The 25251-nt window shown below is 39.0% G+C and overlaps 2 protein-coding genes across 2 annotated transcripts in view; both read left to right on the plus strand.

Annotated features, from left to right (window-relative positions):
* The first annotated feature begins 1188 nt into the window (after positions 1-1188).
* LOC136855160 (uncharacterized) overlaps positions 1189-25251 on the plus strand; it is a 33109-nt gene continuing 9046 nt past the window's right edge. Inside the window, exon 1 of the mRNA XM_067132071.1 lies at positions 1189-1481. The gene's annotated coding sequence lies outside the window, so the exon portion shown is untranslated. The remainder of the gene's footprint in view (positions 1482-25251) is intronic.
* LOC136854859 (uncharacterized) overlaps positions 20956-25251 on the plus strand; it is a 4556-nt gene continuing 260 nt past the window's right edge. The window contains exon 1 of the mRNA XM_067131393.1: positions 20956-21531. Coding sequence (XP_066987494.1) covers positions 20956-21531 — 576 coding nt within the window. The remainder of the gene's footprint in view (positions 21532-25251) is intronic.

A 25251-nucleotide genomic window follows, 5' to 3' on the forward strand; every position in this document is an offset into this window, starting at 1 on the left:
TTATTATTATTATTATTATTATTATTATTATTATTATTATTTCGAAGCGTAAATTATTAAAATCCTGAGGAAAATATTTATAATCTTCACGGTGAGGTTAAACAGGGAAAACGAAAATAATGTTCCATTGATAATGAACTTAAATTATGGCTAGCAGATGACAATGAGCAAGAAGTGGAACGGAAACGTAACACTAAAAACTTTAACATAGCAGAAAAAAAGTTAACTAATAAAACTTCAATAAATACTTTCTCGTATAATTAAAGAACACGAAAAGAGAAGTTAAAAGATCCTTGCGAACATAATTTAAGGAAAACAACAGCAAATGATGTTTATCCCATATACAGTAGGCTACTCAAAGTGACTTTTCTAGCCAATTGCAGTTCACATAAAAGCACTGACAACTCCGTTCACATGTCGAATGAATGACGAATGTGACTCCCATGATACGATTCGTTTGTACCAATAATATTCCGAATTTCCTGATTTGATATATCTAAATTCTCATTCACATTGTCAAGTTATTTTATTTCAATTTGACTATCTCCTTATATTAAAAAGAAAATTAGCATATGTAAAGATTTCGAAGTTATCGTACATACAAACTGGTCCACTTAACATTCGGCGTTGCAGGCATGCCAACCGAACCTCATACTACAATGCATTTTATCACCCTTCAGTCAAGGAAGTTATAAATTACATATTTATGATAAATAATTATATAATATTTATGATAATTATATCTTGTTGCTAAATAAAAAATACATTCTTTTAACCGAAAGATCTTCGAACAGTTAATAACCCAAACTCTGCCCACTTATGGTTGTTTATTTGTTTAGTAAAACACCATTCCTGCAACAGATGACACTCGGTTAACATGGTTGGTCGGCCTGTTCATATCCAAACGTGACGAAATATTTCATAACGATTCGGACTAACTGCTTAAAACCCTGTTTGAAACATGGAATTTTCTTGGTTTTATATTTTAATTGTTTTGATTGAATCTGATTTTTATATAAACATTTTTTATCGAATTCGTTAATATATGGATTAACAGAAATAACATCCGAACGGTATATTTCGTAAAGTGAAGCAATTTACTATGGCGCGATTGCATTACAAGCAGTCGTCCTCCGCTAAACGTTTTCTCCCTGGCCTGGGGACTGGGGAGTGGCAGCAGTAGTCACTGTAGTGAGTGACCGTACCTCCGTTGGACTGGTTGTGTGGAAGTGCGTATCTGTGCGTCTGTCTTTTATCTGCTTGCGGGCGCGTGTCCGTCGGGAAGGCCCGGTGATTTATCCAAGTGACATTTCTCAGTGTTTCTTCTTTTTCTTGTGCTTTGAAAACTGACACATTTGTGAAGAGTGGTTAATAATGCAGTAATAATAATCCTCAATTATAATCGACCATATATAGTACATTGGGGAAGCTGATCAAACCTTGCGTTTTTCGGGTGGTCTGAGACTTCGGCTTCCTTCTAGGTTTGTATTATATTATATTATGTTATATTATATTATATTATATTACATTTATATTATACTTGTCACTTACACACACGTAAGTTACGTAACTCATATTCATAAATGTTAAGCCAAAAATATCGTTTAGTATTAAATTCATTATACATAAATCTTTCTCTCTCTCTTATCCAGTCTTTTAATCTTTCTCCCAGTCTTAATCTCTCCTCTGTTGGTCTTTCTCTCAGTCTTATTCTCTCCCTCTATTCTTTCTTTCAGTCTTATTCTCTCCCTCTATTAATAATAATAATAATAATAATAATAATAATAATAATAATAATAATAATAATAAAATAATATCTTTATTGCAGCTCAGGGCTATATACATGGAATATACAAATACAATACAAAACACACAATCTAGATACATAAGGTAACATGACAAAAATAATTATCGGTAGTATCCACACAGATGCTGAAGAAGTAGAAAAAACAGAATTCATAATAATGGTGATGACAATAATTGTATGGGGAATAGAAAAAAAAAATAAGAAAAAATACAGATTGCAGACGATTAATTTCCATCTGGGGTCCTTAGGTGGTTACAGAGGTCAGATCCAGGGGGCTAAATACGAATATTGAAAATTGCAAAACTCTAGTGACATTAAACACAGTAGTAACAGGAAGTAAGAATACCAAAAAACAGCAAGGAACGTAGAAATATAGCAACAACAACAACAACAACAACAATAATAATAATAATAATAATAATAATAATAATAATAATAATAATAATAATAACAGATTCTGGAGATGACACTTCATAATTGCAAAAACAGAGAATAAGTGATTTAAGGAACAGACGCCTCATTATTCCATCTTTCCCACAATGTAGATCTTCTTCTTGCCTCACTGCTCAGGAAGCTTCGTATGAGCGAATTGCTGCTGTTTCTCAGTCGGGTGATCAGACTGGACAATGTTCGCCTCGCAATGATTTTCAAATTATCCAGGCGGTTTCCTATGAACATCTGCGTGGCTGAGTGATAGCGAGGAGTGTTTGTGAGGCGTTTCAGAATGTCATCGTGACCAACAAGTGATACGTCTCGTGGTCTCTCGGGTATAGTTCGTCCAAAGGGAACACCCATATATACTGTAGCAGTACGAGCGGAAGAGCAACAGTTTCGTTTCTCGGTGACAGAAGGCAACCCTCCTTGCAATCGTGTTGCCAGTTGTACATGGTTTACGACGCCTCTGTTCTACGTCTGCCGTATCTTTTAGGTCGTCCGTGATAATGTGTCCCAAATACGGAAATTCAGGCACGAATTCCAGACGATGATTTCCGAGGAAAATTAGTGGTTCTGCAGTAAGCTTAAGCGATCTCGGGAGCAGCGACATGCACTGGATCTTAGTTTCGTTGTATAGGATATCAAATTCCTCTGCATATTGGCGGCAGGTGTCGATGAGTCGCTGGAGACCATGCACTGATGGGGAGATCAGAACCATATCATCAGCGTAACAGAGGTTATTTATTGTTGTTTCGCTGATAGTGCATCCGATTGGGATTGAGTTCAGTTTGACATTCAGGGCATCTGTGTACGTGTTAAACAGGTATGGAGAGAGAATGCCCCCTTGCCGGAGCCCGTTCAGGGAGCCGAAGGTGTACGACAGTACGTTATCCCATTTGACACAGAATTGCTGTGTGGAGAACCAACATCATAAAATGCCAATTAGATATACAGGTGAGCCTCGTTTGTGCAGCTTCAGGAAGAGCTTCAGGTAGTTTCTCTGTCAAATGCTTTTCTCACATCTACAAAACATAGGAAAACAGGAGAGGCTGATGATAGGTAATAGTTCAGCAATTCTTTCAGGATGTACACGCAGGTGTCGGATGGATGTGGATGTATGTATGATATTTAGGGCAAAAGCCCAGGCACTGGGGCCAACAAGGCCATTCAGCGCCGTAATGGAGAGAAAATAAATTATGTTAAAGTTATGAATTTATGAGGGAAACGATTAATAAATAAAATGAAGTGATGTGACCAATAAATAAGGGTATGAAGTTTAATGTCATTAAAATTCTACATGATGTAATAAATATATTAAATAAATTAAATATCGTTAAAAATTTTAACAGACTTTAAAAAAGAGATGATAGCAGAAATATCTGCTTCATCTCCCAAAATATCAGACAGGGATTTACCCTGAAAATATCTTTCCCTTTGGTTAAAATATCTGGGGCAGACCACCAGAATGTGCTCCACTGTTAGTGTTTCGTCACAGTAAGCACACTCTGGAGGGCTGCTTCCTTCTAAAATAAACTGATGGGTTAGACGAGTGTGCCCAATCCTTAATCTGGTTAAAATAACCTCTGTTCGTCTGTCAAGCTGGAATGACGAAGACCACAGCATTATATTATCCCTAATATTTCTATACTTCTTATTATTGGCAAGAAGAGGAGAAGTCCACCTTTCTTGCCATTTACTTAAAACATAAGATCTATTGGGACCTTTTAGATCTGTATGAGGCACTTTTTCTGAAAAAGGTTTCTGATAAAATACTAGCAGCTTTCGCTTCCTGTCTGCCATCTCGTGTCCAATTCCCACGTGAGAAGGGACCCAACAGAAATAGACTGATTTACGTCGACAATATATACGAAAAAGCCACTCCTGAACTTTTTGAATTAATGGATGAAAGCTATTAAATTTTTAATAGCTTCTAGAGTCTGAGTGCTTCTAGAGTGAGTATATGACAAAATTAGAGTCACTACTTTGAAAAACTAAATCTAGGGCAGACACTACGGCTGTTAATTCGGCAGTAAATATTGATGCAGAGTCAGGTAACTTAGCTGTGTACGCTGTATCACCAAGGATAACAGCGCAACCAACACCACTATCTGACTTTGATCCATCTGTGTAGATTTTTGTCAAATTAGTATGGGTAACATTGTGCTCTAAGAATTTTCTCCTAATCTCTTCTTCAGTGCAATCCTTTTTTGTGAAACAGTTTCTTACATACTGATGCTTCTGGGATAAGCCATGGAGGATTTACAGGATATTCTACTTCCAGTACTTCTGGGATTTAAGATGATTATTCCTGACACCCTCATTCAGTCGAATTTGGAATGTTTTAGAAGCTCTTGCACCAGAAAAACTTCGAGAGTCTGTTTCCTTTAGTGCTTGAAAGGAAGGATTTTTGGAGCACTTTTCATTCTGGCCATGTATCGCAATCCTAGCTCTTGCCTTCTTAGGTCAAGGGGAAAATGATCTGTGTCGACATATATGCTTTCAACAGGCGAAGTTCTAAAAGCCCCTGAGCATATTCTCAACCCCATGTTGTATACAACATCCAGTTCCTTTAGCTTGGTTTTACAGGCTCAGGAATAAACTTGACAGCCATAGTCTAGCTTAGATCGACACAGAGAGTCATATAGTCTCAGAAGGGATTTCTTATCAGTCCCCCAACTAAATCCAGAAACAACCTTTAAAATATTCATAGATTGTTTAACATTAAACTTTAGGGCATTTATGTGGCTAGCCCATGTTAATTTATGGTCAATTGTCATCCCCAGAAATTTAACTTCACTCTCGTAAGGAAGGATGGACCCTTTTAAACTAAGTGTGGGAACCTCTTCCACACGCCGGCACCTGGTGAATCTTACTTGCTGTTTTGGAAGAGGAGAATTTAAAACCATTCTCATCAGCGCACTAAGTAATAGCATTAATAGACCTTTGCAAATGTTTACATACAGACAAGGAATCATATCCCGTGCAGTATATTGCAAGGTCATCGACAAAAAGCGAGCATTTAACAGGGAGTGAGATTTTTTCAACCACTATTTATTGCCGCTGAAAAAAGTGTTACACTTAAAACGCTTCCTTGGGGAACTCCTTCCTCCCGCATAAAAGGTTGGGAGAGGGGGTTTCCCACTCTTACCTTAAAAATTCTGTCTGTTAAAAAGGAATACATAAACCTGATCATTCTTCCACATATGCCCATCTTGTGCAATTGTTTCATGATGCTAATTCTCCAGGTAGTGTCATATGCTTTCTCTAAGTAAAAAAATATGCCAATGGTCTGACATTCTTTGACGAATCCTTGCTGGATTTGGTTGGTCAGCCTCAGCAAGGGATCAAGGATGGATGGATGGATGTATGATATTTAGGGCAAAAGCCCAGGCACTGGGGCCAACAAGGCCATTCAGCGCCGTAATGGAGAGAAAATAAATTATGTTAAAGTTATGAATTCATGAAGGAAATGATTAATAAATAAAATGAAGTGATGTGACCAATAAATAAGGGTATGAAGTTTAATGAATGATGTGATATATACATAAATTTAATGTCATTAAAATTCTATGTGATGTAATAAATTAAATAAATTAAATATCGTTAAAAATTTTAATACACTTTAAAAAAGAGATGATGGCAGAAATATCTGCTTCATCTCCCAAAATATCAGACAGGGATTTACCCTGAAAATATCTCTCTCTTTGGTTAAAATATCTGGGGCAGACCACCAGAATGTGCTCCACTGTTAGTGTCTCGTCACAGTAAGCACACTCTGGAGGGCTGCTTCCTTCTAAAATAAACTGATGGGTTAGACGAGTGTGCCCAATCCTTAATCTGGTTAAAATAACCTCTGTTCGTCTGTCAAGCTGGAATGACGAAGACCACGGTAAAGGGATCAAGGGTGGAGCGGTTTTTTCTGAAACCAAATTGAAATGGCGATAGTAATCCATTGGTTTCCAGGTACCAAACTAGTCTAGTATTTACCATTTTCTCCATCAGCTTACATACACAGCTGGTAAGAGCTATTGGTCTATAGCTGGTGGCTTGAGAAGCATCTTTATTAGGCTTTTTAATAGGGACAATTATGGATATTTTCCAGTCCTTTGGTAAAATTCCAGTTTCCGATATTTTGTTTATAATCTTGAGTAAATATTTTTGGCATCATCTGGGAGGTGTTTCAGCATTTCATATATGATTGTATCCTCACCTGGAGCTGTGGATTCACTTGAGGAGAGTGCCTCACGAAGTTCTCTTAGGGAAAATTTGTAGTTGTATGGTTCCAATTTTCCTGAATCAAACTTCAGACACATTTCAGAATTACTAATTCTTTGAAATTCTGGAGAATAATTGTTAGGGCTGGAAACTAGAAAAGTGTTTTCCTAGCTCATTGGCAACTTCAGTAGGAGCTGTGGTTAGAATGTCATTTATTTTTAATGAGGATAATGGTGACGCAACAAATTTTCCACTCAGTTTCCTTATTTTGCGCCACACCACTCTTAGTGGGGTCTTGGAGTTTATTCCATTAATATAGTAAAGCCAACATTCTCTTTTGGCTTTCTTATAAAAGCGCCGCTGCTTGGCTAAAGCACGTTTGTAGATTAATTTAGACTGAGGGGAGCCACTAGTTTTGTAACGTCTGTAGCACTTCCTAGTCACTTTTCTCAGAATACCACATGTCTTATTCCACCAGGGAACTGCAGGTCTACGAGGTTTGTCTTTTGTTTTTGGAATCGAGCCTTCAGCACTCTTCAAAGTAGATTCAGTAAAGTAATCATAGGCATCTAGATGAGAATGAAAGGACTCAAACTCCCTATTTAGATTGACACCCTTACTGAATTTATCCCAGTCTGCATCCTCTACCCTCCACTTTGGTAAAACTAATTTCGAAGGGGTTCAAATTTTTTGCCATTATCTAATACAGCTTGTCTGCGTGGTCTCATGTATGTTCCATTTATTTTTCGGAAATTTTCCTATAATTTTTGAATGGATGTTTCGCTTGTTATTTCTGATACCTTTTATGACTTCCTTTCTGAATCTGGCTGATATTTTATTATATAGAGGGTTTAATGCATCTGTTGTCGGACCCTGTTTCTTTCCTTCAAAGGTCCCAACTCTATGGTAGCGCACCCGGGGTCGTGGCGTGGAAGTTATTTGTAGCAGGAACAAGTGGTTCTTTAAAAACAGTTATTAAATTATAAATTACTGAGGTTAAAGGGAAAATGATTAATTGTTCCCGTTTCTTCTTTATTTGATTTTTGTCTTACAGTTCCACCTATAGTTCTTAACTGTTTCTTAATGGTTTCGAGACTTTAAAATAATGGTTTCGAGAGACTTTAGAAATAATAAGAGTTTGCACTAACACACTACTTAAAAGTTCTCTCTCTCTATCTTCCCACTCTGAGACTCTGCTTTTCCGACTCTGCTCTTCCCACTCTGCTTAGACTCTGCTCTTTTCCCCCTTTCGACTCTCTCTATCTTCCCACTCTGCTTAGACTCTGCTCTTTTCCCCTTTATCTTCCCACTCTGTTTGAGCTTTCCCCTTTTCGACTCTGCTCTTTTCCCCCTTTCGACCCTCTCTATCTTCCCACACTCTGACTTGCTCTCTCTCTTCTTCTCTCTTTCTGTCTTTTTCTGCTTCTCTTTTCACTTCTTCCCACTCTGCTTAGACTCTGTTTTTCCCCCTTTCTGACTCTCTCTCTTCTTCTCTCTCTCTATCTTCCCACTCTGCTTAGACTCTGCTCTTTTCCCCCTTTCGACTCTCTCTGACTTTTCTCTGTCTCTCTTTTTTCTCCCCTTTCGACTCTCTCTGACTTTTTCTCTCTCTCCTTTCTGTCTGCCTGTCCTTATATCTCCCATTTTCCCTTGTGTCAACCATGAAGTCATATTCTGGGCAGGTACTGCTTTCCTGAGGCACCTCCTCCACTTGCTTCATTCCAACTTTTGGAGGTGTGTTTTAAGGAATTCCTGTTGATTATTGGGTATTTACTCCTTGTAGGACGTCTCTAGGTCTCTGGCACTGATGGCATTTGATTGGCCAAAACATCTAGGCTTGACCTGTGGGCATGGCTTATTTCCTTGGGCTATCCTTTGAAGTCAAGGGGGTGAGGGTTTTTCCTCTTACTAACCATAACCTTCGCAGGGACCCTCGTGGATTTCGAAGGCACGGCCAGATGCAATTTCTCTTAGCGCCTCGTTAGTGCTGGTGTGTTCTTGAAGATATGGTTGGCGACTTGTTGTGACAGGCTGGGAGATTTATGAGTTTATGGTCCTTTCGTACTGGCCCAAATGGAAATAGGATATTTCCACTTCGAAAAAATACGTTTTTCTCTATTCTCTCGATACAGTCTCGGCCATGCTACCTAACTGTCTCCTGACAGTTTTCTAAATAAACAAAACAGTATGGACTATGAGGGCTCCTAACAATATGCACTTTTGTATGACAAATTCCTTCTATGAATCTGGCTTTAAGTATTAAAACAATCGTAAATGATATATAAAAGAGCAAAGAAACATTAGCAATTATATATCCAAGTTACATTTGGATTTACTCAGTCCTCATACCTAGCTGCCTAACAGGTGGATTTTAAATTCTTAAAAGTAATCTATCTGTACAATCGTAAGGCGGCAATCTTCATTTCTTGGCCGTTCTTCATGGATTTCTTGTTGGGCTCGCTGCTACAAATGAATGATAATGTCCTTACTTGTATCTTGGGTGTATTCAAACATTGCGTAAATAACGTGTAACTTACTTGTGTACGTGTTGCTTGACTTTATCAATGAAAGTATAGACTTCTCTTTGCATAGGAAACTTCTACATTTTAATGACTAACTCAAAAGTATGACTGGCAACTTGGGTCGCTAAAACAAAGTAGTACTTATGAATATTTTGTGACTGGCAAAACAAATCGGTAAGCTTTCGCTATTTAAAGTATCTCTAAGAAACGAAGATCGTAAACGTGTTAGTTCTATGGGAAAATAAGTAATTGCTATTTCTACTTCTAGCGTTAGTATAATTCATGCACTCCTTTCAATGTTGACATGTTACGGGTTATGCCAAGACTTCTCCTTGATGAGGTATCCTTAAAGTACTCACAAACCTTACAAACTGTATTTCTCATTTCTTTACCTTTTACTTCTATGATTAGTACACTGATATAAAACAAGATTCTCGTTGAAATCATTTAAAAACCTGTCTTAAACTTCTACCTCATTCTTCTATTAGTGATAGTGGGTTGCAAATCCCTAAAGATGACTGTTAACCCTTCTGACTTTAATACGTTACATTTCAGAAATTTTACTTTACTTTCTTGCTTCCTAAGTAATTCCCCTCAGTTAAAGAAAAATAAATTCGAAGTTACGGCGCCTTAACCCCAAATTCTTTTGTTACAAGACCGACTAATTAAAGTAAGCATTGCAACATTATAAAAAAATAGTTTCATTACTAAGTCAACCAATGAAGGCAAACTCAGCAACAAAGAAATCAAATACAGGGAATAATAGGATGAATTGATGGGTTTGTTCTTATCATTATTACTGAAATGTGACTCTTCTATTTCTTAGGTTATATCTAGTTTTTTCTTCTGAAGTAGCTTCTTCTAATTCTTCAGTCAGTTCTGCCTCTTTCACTTCTTTTGTTCTCTTGACTTTATCTTTATTAATCCAAAATCCTTCTTCTTCTAATGATTCAGCATATGTGGAAGGTATTACTTCATTCACCTTTTCCACTTTCACCTTAGTCTCTTGCACATCTATGACCTTGTATGGCCCTGTGAATTTAGTGGCTAACTTGTAATTAATTCCACTTCTTACTTCCTTCTTGAGGTAAACTTCATCGCCTATCTTGTAATCTACTGGCCTTAATCCTTCTTGATGCCTGTCTATCATATTCTTCTGAGCTTCCTCTAAATTCTTGTGTAATTGCTTATGAATTACCTTGAAATTCCCAATTCTTATTTTCATAATATCTTCAGAGTAATTAGGCTGTATTGGCTGATTTAGCCACGCATATGGTAATCTTGGTTCATATCCCATTAAAGCCTTTATGGGTGTTGCTTGAGTACTTGTATGATACTTAGCATTTAGTGATAATTGGACTAAAGGTAAATTGACGTCCCAATCAGGATCCTGTCCTACTGTATGCCTTAATGCATCTAGAACCTTTCTGTTATTTCTTTCTGCTAAGCCATGCTAAGCCATTACTAGCTGGATGATACGGTTGTATCGTTACCTTTTCTACCTTGAATGCATCACAAATTTCTTGAACCAATGAGTTATTGAACTCGGTGCCATTATCAGATATAATGAGCTATGAGCTATGGGGCAGAATACCTACAAAATATCTTATCAAAAAGAGCGATTGCACACTCTTTAGCTCCTTTACTAGTTAATGGTATTAACTCTGTATATCTAGTGAGTGCGTCAATACACACTAATATATTTCTATTCCTCTTACTCGTGGTGTGAAGATTAGTGATTAGATCTATGGCTACTCTTTCAAATGGAGTCTGCGGAATGGGATATTTCCCTAGAGGTATTTCCTTATCTGTTCTTCCCTTGTAACTGTTGCAAGTATTGCAGCTCTTCACGTAATTACTAACATCCTTGTAAATTCCTTTCCAATGAAACGATCTTTTAACTAGTCTAACTGTCTCATCCCTTCCTGGGTGAGCTCTCATGTCATTGTCATGCATTAACTCAATGACTTTATTTCTTAGGCTCCTTGGTACTATCCTTTTATGGAGTACTCCTAGTAATTGATCAAACGGGTCACACTCGTGACACATCCAAACTAGTACGTCGTCTATGACGTTTACCGCATCTATGGGGCATCCAATTCTGTTACTTAGTTCTGCTCGTTCCTTTTGACTAAATTCTCTTTTATTTTCTACAAAATCGAAGATCTCCTTTAAATCTTCATCACTTTTTTGTTCACTTATGAAATTTTGTCTGGAAAGTTCTTCTGTGTAATGTATGGTAAATACATTGCTTCTGAATTCAGCCTGTTCTGTTTCGTGACCTTTCGTGTTCACACTATCACTTTGTGTATTATGCCTTGGTAAGGCGTCTGCCACTTTATTGGCCTTCCCTGGAACATATGTGTATTATGCCTTGATAAGGCGTCTGCCACTTTATTGGCCTTCCCTGGAACATATTTCAACTCTATGTCATAGTCTTGGGCTGTCATAAACCAACGAGCTCTACGTCCGGAAAAATTCGGATTCTTAAGCATTTCTACTGCGGCGGAATGATCAGCGAATACAGTTATCTTGTACCCGAATATGATATACCTGAAGTGTTTTAAAGCATCTATTATGGCTAAAGACTCTAGGTCTGTTACTGAGTAGTTTACTTCTGTGGGCTTTAGCTTTCTACTGTAATATGCTATAGCATTATATTTGTTATGTCTCTGCATTAAGCATGCTCCTATACCAGTGCGACTTGCATCTGTAGCTAAAAAGAATTCCTTATTGAAATCTGGGAAACTAAGTACGGGAGAATGAGTTAACCTTTCCTTTAGTTCATCAAATGCTTCTTGTTGCCTTGTTTTCCATACGAATGACACATGTTCCTTTAATAACTCCGTCAGCGGAGCGGATATTGTTGCAAAATTCTTTATGTACTTGCGGTAAAACCTGCTAATCCCAAAAATGACTTCACATCCTTCTTACACTGAGGTGTAGGATACTCTTTGATTGACTTAATCTTTAAGTCGTTTACTTCCACACCCTTTTCACTTAGTGTGTGTCCCAGGTAGTCTATTTTCCTTCTGAGGAAATTGCACTTCTTTAACTTCAATTTAAGATTCGCCTTCCTCAGTCTCTTTAGTACTTCTCTTACCAGTTTTATGTGTTCTTCAATTGTATCTGTTGCTATTATCAAATCGTCTATATAGCAATGTACATCCTTGCCTAATAAATCACCTAAAATCTTATCCATTAATCTCACAAAGGTTACTGGGCTTGACTTCAGACCAAAAGGCATTCTCACATATTGATATCTACCGTTGCTTGTACTAAAGGCAGTTAATGGTTTACTTTCCTCGTCCAAAGGAATTTGTAAAAATCCTTGCAACAAATCTATTGTGGTAAAGTATTTCTTGGATCCGATCGTTGTGATAAGATCTCTCATAGACGGCATTGGATAAGGATCATTTTCAGTTATCTTGTTTAACCTTCTGAAATCTACCACTACTCTGTAGGTTTTATCCTTTTTTGGAACTAGCAAAAGTGGGAAAGACCATGGAGATTTTGATGGTTCTATTATTCCTTGCCTATCCATTTTTTGTACTTCTCTTTCAATGATCTCCTTCTGGGAATGGGCTACTCTATAGGCTGGTATGTAGACTGGCTTTGTGTTTTGTGGAATGTCTATTCTATGCGTTATTTCACCTGTGTTACCTAGTGTGTCGCCCTCCATAGCGACTATGTCTTGGTATTCACTTAGCAAATCTATGAGCTTCTCTCTAGCACAATCTTCTTTAATATCTTTCAAGTGAGACCCTATCTTAGCTTTTCTCAGTTTTATGTCCTGGGCTAAATTTTCACCTTCTTTATTGATTGGTGCTACCGTTTCCTTCTCTACAACTTGAATGGGAATGCTGTATACCTCTGCTAAACCTAATTCTGTTCCCTGTGTCAGCCTAACCTTTCCTTCTCTGTTATTCATAACCTGCAAAGCTATTTTTACCCTGCCTGACTTCATGTAGACTAGGAGAGTAATGTAACCCCTTTACTTGCGCTTCTTCAGTAAGCGTGAGAATTTCCTTCCCTTCAAAAATTGGATTTACTGTACATTCTATCCATGCGCTCTCTCCTGGTTTAAGTCTTAACTCCCTGTCTAATTTCAAGTAAGTTTCTTGGTTGGTTTCTAAGTGAGTATTTATCTGTTGAGAGCTTGTGCTGTATACTGAATATCTTCCCTCTGTCGTGTCTTTCTTTAGAATACTTCTCAATGAAGAGTGCTCTCGAGTCGGGATTCTTCCTGTTAATTTACATAGAGGTATTCTAGAAATTTCATGACCCCTTCTAATCACTAATTGCTCTCTAGGTGCATTAATGCTGATCCCTTCTCTAGCCATAGTTGGATAACCAATTAGCAAATGTGCAAACCCTAACTGTATATCTCTTACTACTAGAACCTTCTCCTTTAGTGAAATTCTTCCCAGCTTAAAAGGAAAATCTATTTGTCCTACTATTCTGATATTATTACCCTGAACATCTGTGATTCTGCAGTCTACTGCTGGGTTCAAACTTAAGTGAGAAAAATACATCTGATACACCTTTTCTGACATTATATTCTTAGGACTCCTGTATCAAAGAATGTGGCAATAGGTTTCTCTAAACCAACATGTGCGGGAAATACTGGTCTATAATTATATTCATTCCCTATATTAACTTTCCTAACCTGTCTAGTTTGGCTTAGGTTTTGCAATCCGGTCCTTCCCTCTATTATGAAGGAAGACCCATTATACCACTGGAGTGAAAATTTACCATTGTGTCATCTGATATACTCGCAGTTTGGTTAGTATCTTGATACCTACCTGTTTGGGTTTGAACCCTATTCCTTCTAGCTTGTGGAGACTGACTACGGTCTCTACCTCTGCCTCTTGACTGAGATCTATATCTAGGTGCTGAAGCAGGTCTATTTCTGCAATCTCGAGCGCTATGCCCGGCTCTCTTATGGACAGGGCAGTAAACTATCCCTCGACAGTCACTGGCATAATGTCCCTTCTTCTGACAGTTATAACACGTGACTGTTGAAAATCCCCCTTGAGTTGTATTACCTAACGTCCTAATTCTGATTCTATCTGGATTCCTAGAACTATTTTGTCCTCTTTCTTCTTGTCCTATGGTGACTAAAGGTCTGTATACGGGGTTCCCTTCGTGATTTCTACCTAAGATTCTTGCTACTTTCTCTTCGATCTCAGCTATGTCATCTGAAGTCTCCCATTTTCGGGTCATCCTTCCAATAGCTTTGGCTGGCAAACTTCCAATCATGGATGCTAACCTAATAATGGTTTTGACATCAGCTACTGACATTTTATCTGTCTCTGCCCATTTAGTGGATGTAACTAAGTGACCCCATTCATTCATATTGTTATATAGCTGGGAACTCATCCCTTGGTAGCTTCTTTTATCTGCCTTATAACAGTGAGCTATCCTTGCAAGACTGATAACGGGATCTGTTTCGCCTACTGTGGAATATACCTTCCTAAAGAACTGTTTCATTTCTTCCCAATTCTTAAGTCTTTGATATGTCTCGGAATGGACATATCGTTTGAAGTCTCCCCCTGCTTCCAGATCCAGATAACTCTTCGCTTCACTGAGTTTTTCGCTATCTGTGCCTATTATGTTATTAAGATGTATGTCTACCTGCTCTATCCAGTTTTCTAAGTTACAGGCACCCTGACCTTCTTTCCTTCCGCAAAATTTGGCTATATGGTTAATTGCATGTCTTTTATGTGTACCTACAGGTTGCAGAGACTGGGCTAGTTGACTGTGTTCCCCTATCCATAGTTAAATTATTGGTTTGACTTCTTGTGTAAACAGGAGTTCATACACTATTAATTTGTGCCGATCTCCTCCTGGGCATTTATTCACTAATGACAAACACTTTCTTAACCACTGAGTATAATGGCAGTAATAACAAAGCAAATAAAGTCAACCAGTTCTTCAAATCACAAAAAAAATTTCACAAAAGATCATCATAAACACTTCTATCTTACCTAAAGTAAAGTTAATCAATCACTAAAATTTACCCGAAATTCTAAATTACCGATTGGCGGTGTTAAAGAAAAAAAATCCCTTAACTTCCAATTATCCTTGACAGTGCTGGTAAAACAAATTATCACTCGCTTCAAAAAAAAATTAAAGAAAAAATAATCTTCAAAAAACTTATGATTCTGAACACCTTTAAGCAAACAAAAAAACAAGTTGAGATTTCTCGATCGAAAAATATATAAATTTCAGCTAATGAATGTTAAATAAGAAATTAAATGATTAAAATAACCGTAGAATGACACAAATAAAATACAGCAATTATGGGTTAGTCATGCCAAACGTTAATTAAGTTTAGTAATACCAAATGTTGGATAAAATTTAGTAAAAAGATCAATAGGTGCTTAGTTAAAGAAAGAGAAAAAGAAAAAAAAACTCTTGTTGCCAAGTCTATTTAATTTACGTATGAGTTTTGTGTTTTCAAATGAATATCAATAGAAGTGTTCTTAGTCGATTTACTTTTGTGTGTTTCTAACTCAAAGAAAAAAAAATTTCTACATGTGTGTGTGTGACCGTAAGGACATTCTTACTGTGTGTCGTTTTTTTCTCTCGTCCTTCTGCGCGTATTCTCTCGGCAGCTTGATTTTGTTATTCGTAGGCTTTCGTCCAAGGGTTGGGTTGTTCGTTCGTCTTCTTCTTCACCTTCTTCTTCAGCGTCCTTCCGTCACTGTGCCTTAGCTGGGGATCTTGCTCTCACTCGGTCACGGGAATCATCGTGGCGTCGACAGGAAAAGGGCCTCTCTCTCTGCGGCGTAGTCTTCTGCTTTGTTGTAGCGTTGTGTGTGTTTGCGTGGGGCGTGTTTTATTTCTTCTTTGCAGAGTGGCGTATGTTATGTTTTGTCTTTGGTGTTTTTCTTTGATCACTTGTTTATTCTATTTTCAATTGTTTATCTCACTTCACTGTTTCGCCAACTGTTCGTGATCACTACCTGTACACCCGCGGTTATCTCACTTAGCTGTTGATATCCCACTTAGCTCTCGTTATCCCACCGCTGCCACCAGCTGTTGTCGGACCCTGTTTCTTTCCTTCAAAGGGCCCAACTCTATGGTAGCGCACCCGGGGTCATGGCGTGGAAGTTATTTGTAGCAGGAACAAGTGGTTCTTTAAAAACACTTATTAAATTATAAATTACTGAGGTTAAAGGGAAAATGATTAATTGTTCCCATTTCTTCTTTATTTGCACTTCTTGTCTTACAGTTCCACCTATAGTTTCGTAACTGTTTCTTAATGGTTTCGAGAGACTAAACGAAGATTAATGGTTTAAGAGTCAATTTGCAAATAATTCTTCTCTTTCTGTCTTTTCTGCTTCCCCTCCCTTCGGAAAAGTTCTCTCTCTCTATCTTCCCACTCTGCTTAGACTCTGCTCTTTTCCCCCTTTCGACTCTCTCTATCTTCCCACTCTGCTTAGACTCTGCTCTTTCCCCTTTTCACTCTCTCTACTTCCCACTTCTCTGCTTTTTCTCTCTATCTTCCCACTCTGCTTAGACTCTGCTCTTTTCCCCCTTTCGACTCTCTCTATCTTCCCACTCTGCTTAGACTCTGCTCTTTTCCCCCTTTCGACTCTCTCTATCTTCCCACTCTGCTTAGACTCTGCTCTTTTCCCCTCTGACTCTCTCTCTTCCCACTCTGCTCTCTCTTTTCCCCCTTTCGACTCTTTTTCTGTCTCTCTTTTTTTCTCCCCCCCTTTTCTCTGACTTTTTCTCTCTCTCCTTTCTGTCTGCCTGTCCTTATATCTCCCATTTTCCCTTGTGTCAACCATGAAGTCATATTCTGGGCAGGTACTGCTTTCCTGAGGCACCTCCTCCACTTGCTTCATTCCAACTTTTGGAGGTGTGTTTTAAGGAATTCCTGTTGATTATTGGGTATTTACTCCTTGTAGGACGTCTCTAGGTCTCTGGCACTGATGGCATTTGATTGGCCAAAACATCTAGGCTTGACCTGTGGGCGTGGCTTATTTCCTTGGGCTATCCTTCGAAGTCAAGGGGGTGAGGTTTTTCCACACTCTACTAACCTTCGCAGGACCCTCGTGGATTTCAAAGGCACGGCCAGATGCAAGTTCTCTTAGCGCCCCGTTAGTGCTGGTGTGTTCTTGAAGATATGGTTAGCGACTTCTTGTGACAGGCTGGGAGATTTATGAGTTTATGGTCCTTTCGTACTGGCCCAAAATGGAAATAGGATATTTCCACTTCGAAAAAATACGTTTTTCTCTATTCTCTCGATACGCATCTATTTCTAATAACATATTTGCCATTTTTAAGGGGAGCGTTTGAAAAAATCATGAGTTTGAAATTTTGGGTATCGGTTAATTTATGTATAGCAAAAAGGTCAGTATTCATATTTTCCTTCTCGCCCAGCCCATTCGCTGGTACCCTCCCCCACCATTTAAAAAAAAAACTCAGCCATAACTATTGCAACTTAAGAGCTGAAATTTACGTGGTAGACAGGTATTATAGATTAGAATAAAGTAATAGAGCATTTTTTTCAATTATTTTTTTAAAATATTTTTCGATTTTTGAAAAATCTTGGATCGATTTCGTGGAAAAATAAATCCCAAAAATATTTTTGGGACAAAATAAAAAAAAACTCTCTGTAGTTTTGTAGACGATTTATTTAGCTTTCATTTGCTTTTGTTTCATTGAGGTAGGTGAATTCGTTACGTCACATCTGAGTTTCCATTTGAAGGTCGATAACTTTAGTTTTGAGATATCAGCCTCCAAAGTTTTATGATGACATTTTTTGCTTGTCTGTCCATTTATTTGCTTGTTGTCTCACACTTTGAGGTTTTTATGACAAATTTGATATATTATATCATATTGGTGTTATCTGTGATTATTATTTTATGTATATTGAATTATATTTATACTCGTATATTTAGGCTCCTGGTCCCCCTTTCCTCTCTCCTGGAAAGAGTATTATCCCACATTGTGGGGGGTGTCAGAGTTGCCCACACTCCTCTTTGTGGCCAGGTTATTAAATTTTCTTGATCTCGGCATGGTTTCTTCTGAACAAAGAAGTATTGCAAAGCCAAGAGAAATACAAAAAACTGACTTGCAAAGTGATATAAGTGCGCTGAATGAAAAGCGTGTCAAAACACGGACAAGGTTGGGCAGCGTGACGTTTTGCTTCGTCGAGAGCTGAGCTGCCACTGATGATTGATCACCTAAGTGTAAGTGGTTGCCAACTCGATTTGACAGTAAAGCGCTAAAAGTGGATCGCAAAGGCACTAAAAAGGCGCTAGACTTTCTAATTAATGCACTAAAAAAAGCGCCAAATAAGAAATAAACAGTAATTAATAAAGCTTATGCTGTACTTACGCGTACTGTTCATCATTAGAAATTATATACGTGCTTCTGCTAAATTTAGAAGTCTTCTAACATTCCAACAAAGTTTCCATCTGCATCTTCATTTTCATAAGCTTCGAGACTTCCAATTTTCTTGACATCACTTGGAAGCTCACATTGATAGCAATATTGCCCGCGCCTTTTCAATCCATATTTAATGGCAAGAATACTATTTAATGTAGAAATCCTCTTTCCTTAAAAAGCGCTAAAAAAAAAAGCGCCAGCGCCAAACGAAAATTTTTGGGCGCCGAAATAATTGAAAGCGCGCCAAATCTAGCGCGAAAAGCGCTAAGTTGGCAACATTGTAATTAAAGTGGCCAGTACACTCCTTCACCCAACAGAGCCTCTGCGCACTTGCGTTGGATACAGTTGCCATATACCGCATTTAGATATTCTTCTTTGATAGCTAAATTGAAATTACTACCGATATACTGAAGTTATTACATTATACGAAAAATGTAATTTTCTCAGTGATAGTAGGGTTACAGTTGTGGCTTATAACTCCAAAACGATTGCAAATTTTTTAATAAAGTTTTCTGAGAATATAGTCAAGAGGTGTAAGAGTCTGTATGTGAAATATCAGGAAAAATTTGGATTCTTCGATTTTTTCGTCAAACGCTCCCGCTCCCCTTAATAGGTTTTCTTCTCGGTTTTGATTTATTTATTTTATTGAATTTTCTGTTTAGAGTGTCTAACCTTCTTGCTAGAGTGTTTTTCCTGCACTGATTCATATAGATCATCTGACCGCCTGGGAACTTTGCTTTTTATTATGGGGTTTCGAATGAGGAATAGCTTTGTCTGCTGCCTTTTTAATGATCTTTGTTTGTCTCATTGTGATTTCTCAAACAATCATATGGCGGTATATTTCTGGTATGCAAGTTAAAATGTCCCAATCTGCTTTTTGCGTGTTATAATGTGGAGAGTATGGTTTCGGTTTATTATTTAATAAGGACATTATGGGAAAATGATCACTTGAGTAAAAGTTATCAAAAGTATTCCAATCTAGTTTGTCAACTATATTTGTTGAACAAAGGGTGACATCTACTGAGGGAAATGTTCCATGGGTTTGGAACAATGTGTATTTACTGCGTTGTCATTCAGACAACCGAGATTATTAAGTGTTCATCAATTTTTCTATTTTTTCTCCGTCTTTATCCAGTGTAATATTGTTATAGTTTTATATTGGATTATGTGCATTGAAATCTCCTACAATTAATATGGGATTCTTAAAATCTTTTATTTTCTGTAATATGTTTAAATCGTACTTTTTATTAGGCTGCTTGTGTAAGTTAATAAGATCAAACATATTTTCTCTTTTCACTGTTATTGCTGAAATTTGTAATTCAGTGTAATCTATATCTACTTTGTCATATATTTTATTATGGAGATATATTGCTGTTCCTAAATTATTTTCATTTTCCTTCGATGTTGTGGCTAGTAAATATTTACCTACATTTGGAAGAAGTTTTCCAACGTGTTGTATACATATAATCACTGGTTCGTATTCACTTATAAGTCGATGGACTTCTCCTAAGTGCATTCTCGTTAATAATCCATTTATATTCCATTGAATTATATGACGACTGAATGGTGTAATGTGAGAGCGAACAAATTACTCTGAATTATTTAAGCTGATATTTTCTTAAATATTTTATAAGTTAGTTTGTATTTTTGTAGGTCTTGATTCATTTTTTGTTGTAGTTTGAATCTGACTTTCGTTAACTGTTAAATTTTTACTCTCCTGATTTAATTTTTCCAGTTTGATTTTCTGTAGTATATAGTATCTACAACAATGATATGTTTTTCGCGGCAACAATTGTATAGAACCAACTGTACAGAATATATAAAGAAGCAGAATCCAGATTTTGACTTTTCCCCCATGAAATGACAAATATAGGCGAGCTGTTAGCATGCACCTCCACTGAAGAGAAGTCCGCAATAAGGAAAATAGAAAAAGTCTTCTACAAAATAAATGCAGCTGAAGCAGCAATAATATTCAATAGAACCTGTTTAAAAGAGGGTCTGCTGCCAAATTATACTAATTTAAGACTGCACGACCCCTCAGCAAGAACAAGCGAAGATACCAGGAGCTTCAGGCGGTCCCTCCTGCAGCGGCAATTGGGAACTAAGATGTCGGAGTTGTGCGACCTGCACAACGAAGCATCACGCCTACACCAGCAATGGATGAACGCCCGGCAGCGGACGAGCAGACCCACCGATGAAGGAGATGGAGCACCCGAAGCAGAACAACCTGTTCTCTCGCAATGTTCCCATGAATGGCGACAACCCGATTGAGATTGACCATGAAGATGACCACATTGATAACGAACGTGTCCCCTGATGAATTCTGAAGAAGTAGTTTTGGCCTGTCTAAACCGCCTTCGAGGAGGATGATATGACCCAACGCATGAGGGGCGTCATCGCAAACTCACCGCCCTCAACGGCGGTAAATTACAGTGCGCCGCAGCAGCATTACATCAATTTGACAGATTTCCAGCCCTCCCGGATCAAGGCGCTTTGCTGAATTTGGGGCTGAACTGCCACTTTATTTCGAGGCCAAAGAACCACGAGAAGAGGTTGGAAATAGAACTGATGCTTGAATCCATACAACAGTTAGAATCTCGAGGCACCGTTAGAACTTCCGGCGCCCTCCAGCCCCTCCTGTTAGCAGAAGCCCTCACGGAGAGGGTCCTATTTGGAGTCTGCACCCGTGAGATGAGGAAAGCTGCGAAGGAGCTGAAGGAAAAGGAAGGCATCATGCGTCGCGCTGACAAGACAGCAGCTTTTGTCCTTATACGTGCGGAGGAGTATTTCGACAAATTGGATGCCATCCTGTCGGACACGACGAAATTCGAGAGGCTGACGAGGAACCCCATCGAAGACATCAAGAGGGAAGCTAATAAGATCATCAGCACTGTGAATGCTGCCAGCAATGCTGTCCATCTTCCCCATCGTGACTTCGAACTTGGTTACCTATTTGTCAAGACACACAAGGCTGGCAATCCCCTCCGCCCGATCATCAGTCAAACACCTGCCCCGACCTACGCCCTCGCCAAACGACTAAATCATATCTTGACCTCCTACATCCCGAGCAGTTATAGCCTGAAGTCCTCTGTGGAATTCCTCAGTGATCCGAGACTCCCGGGCGCAGGGACCATTTCTCTGGACGTGAGAGTCTATTCACCAACGTGCCTGTGGATGAAACCATCCATATTATCCTAAAGTCTATAGAGAGCCGACAATGACCCCCCTGAACATCCCAGAAGGTTCCCTGAAGGCTCTGCTGGAGATCTGCACGAAGATGGCGCCTTTCACTACGCACAGAGGGCACATGTATAGACAGAAGGATGGGCGTTGCGATGGGCTCTCCACTGGGCGTCCTCTTTGCAAATTTTTACATGGGCACCGTTTGAATGTGTCTTCGAGAGAATCCAGACAAATATGCCCGATATATCGACGACGTCTTCGTTCAAGCAGACAACGAGGAGGAGGTTGAAGCCCTTATGACCTTCCAACAATGTAGTGTGTTGAACTACACTGTCGATTCAGCACAGACGACCGGCTCCCCTTCCTCGACGTTATGGTCACAAAGACGGAACGGAACTTGAAGACATCAGTCTACACAAAATCCACCAATTTGGGACTTTGCTTGAATGGGGATAGCCAGTGCCCTGCTAGGTTTAAGAACACGACAGTCAGGACCTTCATTAAAGGGCCTCTCCCCACTGCTCCACCTGGCAGGACACCAACAAGGAATTCGAACGTGCTGCACAAATGTTGGTGAACAATGGTTTCACCAACAAACTCATCAACAAAGAAATTCGAACTGGCCTGGAAAAATGGTACAACGGTGAGAACACACAACCTGCCCCCAAGATGACATAAAGATCTATTATAAGGCCGGATGCATCTCCAGTACCGTGAGGACGAGAACTCCATGAAGAAAATCGTCATGGAAAACGTCACCCCGACCGAAGACAGCAAGAGAATAAATCTTATAATTTATTATAAGAACCGCCGCACCGTGATCTGGTGATGAAAAATAACCCCTCTCCGCCAGCAAGAGAACCCCTCAAGCAAAAGAACGTGGTCTACCAATTTGTATGACCTGTCCGAGGATGCCCCGGCGCTTATATTGGAATGACCACGATGCATCTGTCTAAAAGGATCTCCTGCCACGCCCAGGAGGGTGCCATCATGAACCACGCCCGTGCTACTCACAATATTTCCATCTCCCGACAGTATTATACAAAATATAAGTATAATCGGGAGAGCCGCCGACCCTGACGTCTGCGCTGCTAGAGCGCTCCTCATTTAGAAAAACCAACAATGAATACGACGCAGGAGGCATCGCTCCTACCCACGAATTTAAGAAGAATAATGCAGAACACCCGCCAAATCCAACGAATGTTGAAAACGACAACCCTGAGAATGGAGATGCCCTGATGAGAATGGAGATGCCCTGATGAGCGAGGCGCCCTTCGAGACAATCCCCGACTCGACAGAAAGAGTAGATAATGACATCATTCATCCGCAGCCCAATAGCAGCCAAACTACCGATGATGTCAGCCGGCATGACATCACGCAACGGCAGGCCAATGGGAACCTGGAATGAATGACATTCCCAGGTTGCGAAGATCTGTCAGGATCGAGCCGCCCAGAAATTTGGCTTGAAGTTCGCTGACTGCAACCAATCAGAATTTGCCATCCATGACCCCCTCTGAAGCCGTGTATAAATTCAGAAGGACCTATGCAATCTGCCAGTCCTCTACTAGCTCCGCTGGAGAATGACAGAAGAGTCTGTCAAGCTGCGTCGCGGCAACAATTGTATAGAACCAACTGTATAGAATATATAAAGAAGCAGAATCCAGATTTTGACTTTTCCCCATGAAATGACAAATATAGGCGAGCTGTTAGCACGCACCTCCACTGAAGAGAAGTCCGCAATAAGGAAAATAGAAAAAGTCTTCTACAAAATAAATGCAGCTGAAGCAGCAATAATATTCAATAGAATAATAATAATAATAATAATAATAATATATTTTTTAAAATTAATCCTGAAAATTTAAAAAAGATATCATCAGCCTTTCATGGAGTTCATTCTTCCACCAATGGCACAAGTGAGAACCGACTCCCAAATGTCCGCATCCCTGCCCTGCCCACAGGGGATGTGCACAACACAATTAGAGTGGCCCAAGTGTAAGCCATACCCACTTGCTAGGACTGAGAGTATTACAAGAATACAGTCGTATTATGGGCAAACCGGATACAATGCCAAGTCCTATCCCCTAGAACCACACCCCCCTGGAATCCGTGGCCCAGCCCTAAAGAACAGTCCCGAACATTATCTGGTAGTTGATGATCCTACCACAGTTCCCACTATTTAGCTTCAGATATAACCCCAATCCCAGATATGATATCCTTTCCTATGTATCAGGTCCAATAAATTTTACGAAAAATGATAAGAAAATTAGTCCGAAGAAATATATAATAATATATGAGACTTGGGCTCAAAACGCAGAAAATACTTCCCTGGGGTTCAAGAGGCCCCTCACCACGTCACGGTGGTCCCACAACGAGGGACACTAGACAGGAAAATTTCCCCTCGCTCGACCACCTTGGGTACTCTAGTTTCACAAGAGGAGTGGCATGCTGTCCAACTCCAACCTCCATCAAGTTAAAAGAGCAATGAATTCAGCAATCCAATACCATGCCAAGGTCATCAACATAAGAGGAAGAAGGGAAGGGAAAAATTTATTGGGGGAGGAGGAATAAAGGAGCTAAAGGCCCCAATGTTCAGTTGAATCCACAGCAGAGAGCAGAATAAAAGAGCATACTCTCCCTGCACTGGATCCTATGCCCCTCACCTCATCAAGGGGTTGGGATGGTGGGGGGGGTTTCATGTATGATAATACAACATGGTAACAACTGATAAAGTTGTGTAAAAATACATTAATGGTCATTAAATCATGACAGGCTGTGGGTGAACATAGGTAGGCTACCTGAACTGTCTCATTTATGAGAGAGAAAAAAGATGGGTTTGCATTTGTTCAAAAGTGTATTTACGCAATATATTTTGTTACAAATCTGGGGAAAAAGGTAGATAATTGCCTTTATATAAAGTCTTCCACTTCAAGTACGATGGTTGTTGTATTATACGTATACTGAGTGTTTACAATAATGTGGTATTGATAAGGTTAGGCGAGGAAGAGTACAGAGTTGCCCTTGAACACCCCCTTGATATTTTTACTTGCCATATTCCGGATTTCGCTATTATCTGACGGGCCCTTGGCTCTATTAATCCGGATAATTGGAGGATTACTTTTATAGTGAAACCTTGGAAACCTTACATTGTATTCCTGTTAGGTGTGAGCACAATTATTGTTCCAATAACATATATTTATGTCTCTACAATTGCTACTTTTTGTAAAAAATTCAACTTCTTGTCTTCAAACTTTTTACTTCTGTCAGATTACAAAGGATGATTTTGCATTTTTAAGCATAATAACCATTGTAAAATAGAAACAAATTTTTCTTATTTGATTTAACTCTCTCTCTCTCTCTCTCTCTCTCTCTCTCTCTCTCTCTCTCTCTCTCTCTCTCTCTCTCTCTCTCTCTTCCCCTCCCCAACTCCCTTTATTAAATGCTTTTATTTAACTTGACTTCTGCATCTGTTCATCTGTTTGGGTCAAATCTTGTAACTCAATATTCAACCAGCTCCCTTTGTCCGGTGGACTTGAAATTTTGCATGGTTACTAATACAACCTTACATGATCCGTAGATCAGTAGTGACCTCTAGTGACTGTACAGTGACCTCCCCCAATACCTCAGGATTTGTAAGAAGATCGGATTTTTCATGCCTTCTTTCAACTCTCTCTCTCTTCCTAC

This window comes from Macrobrachium rosenbergii, chromosome 30, assembly GCF_040412425.1.
Source record: "Macrobrachium rosenbergii isolate ZJJX-2024 chromosome 30, ASM4041242v1, whole genome shotgun sequence".
Lineage (NCBI taxonomy): Eukaryota > Metazoa > Arthropoda > Malacostraca > Decapoda > Palaemonidae > Macrobrachium > Macrobrachium rosenbergii.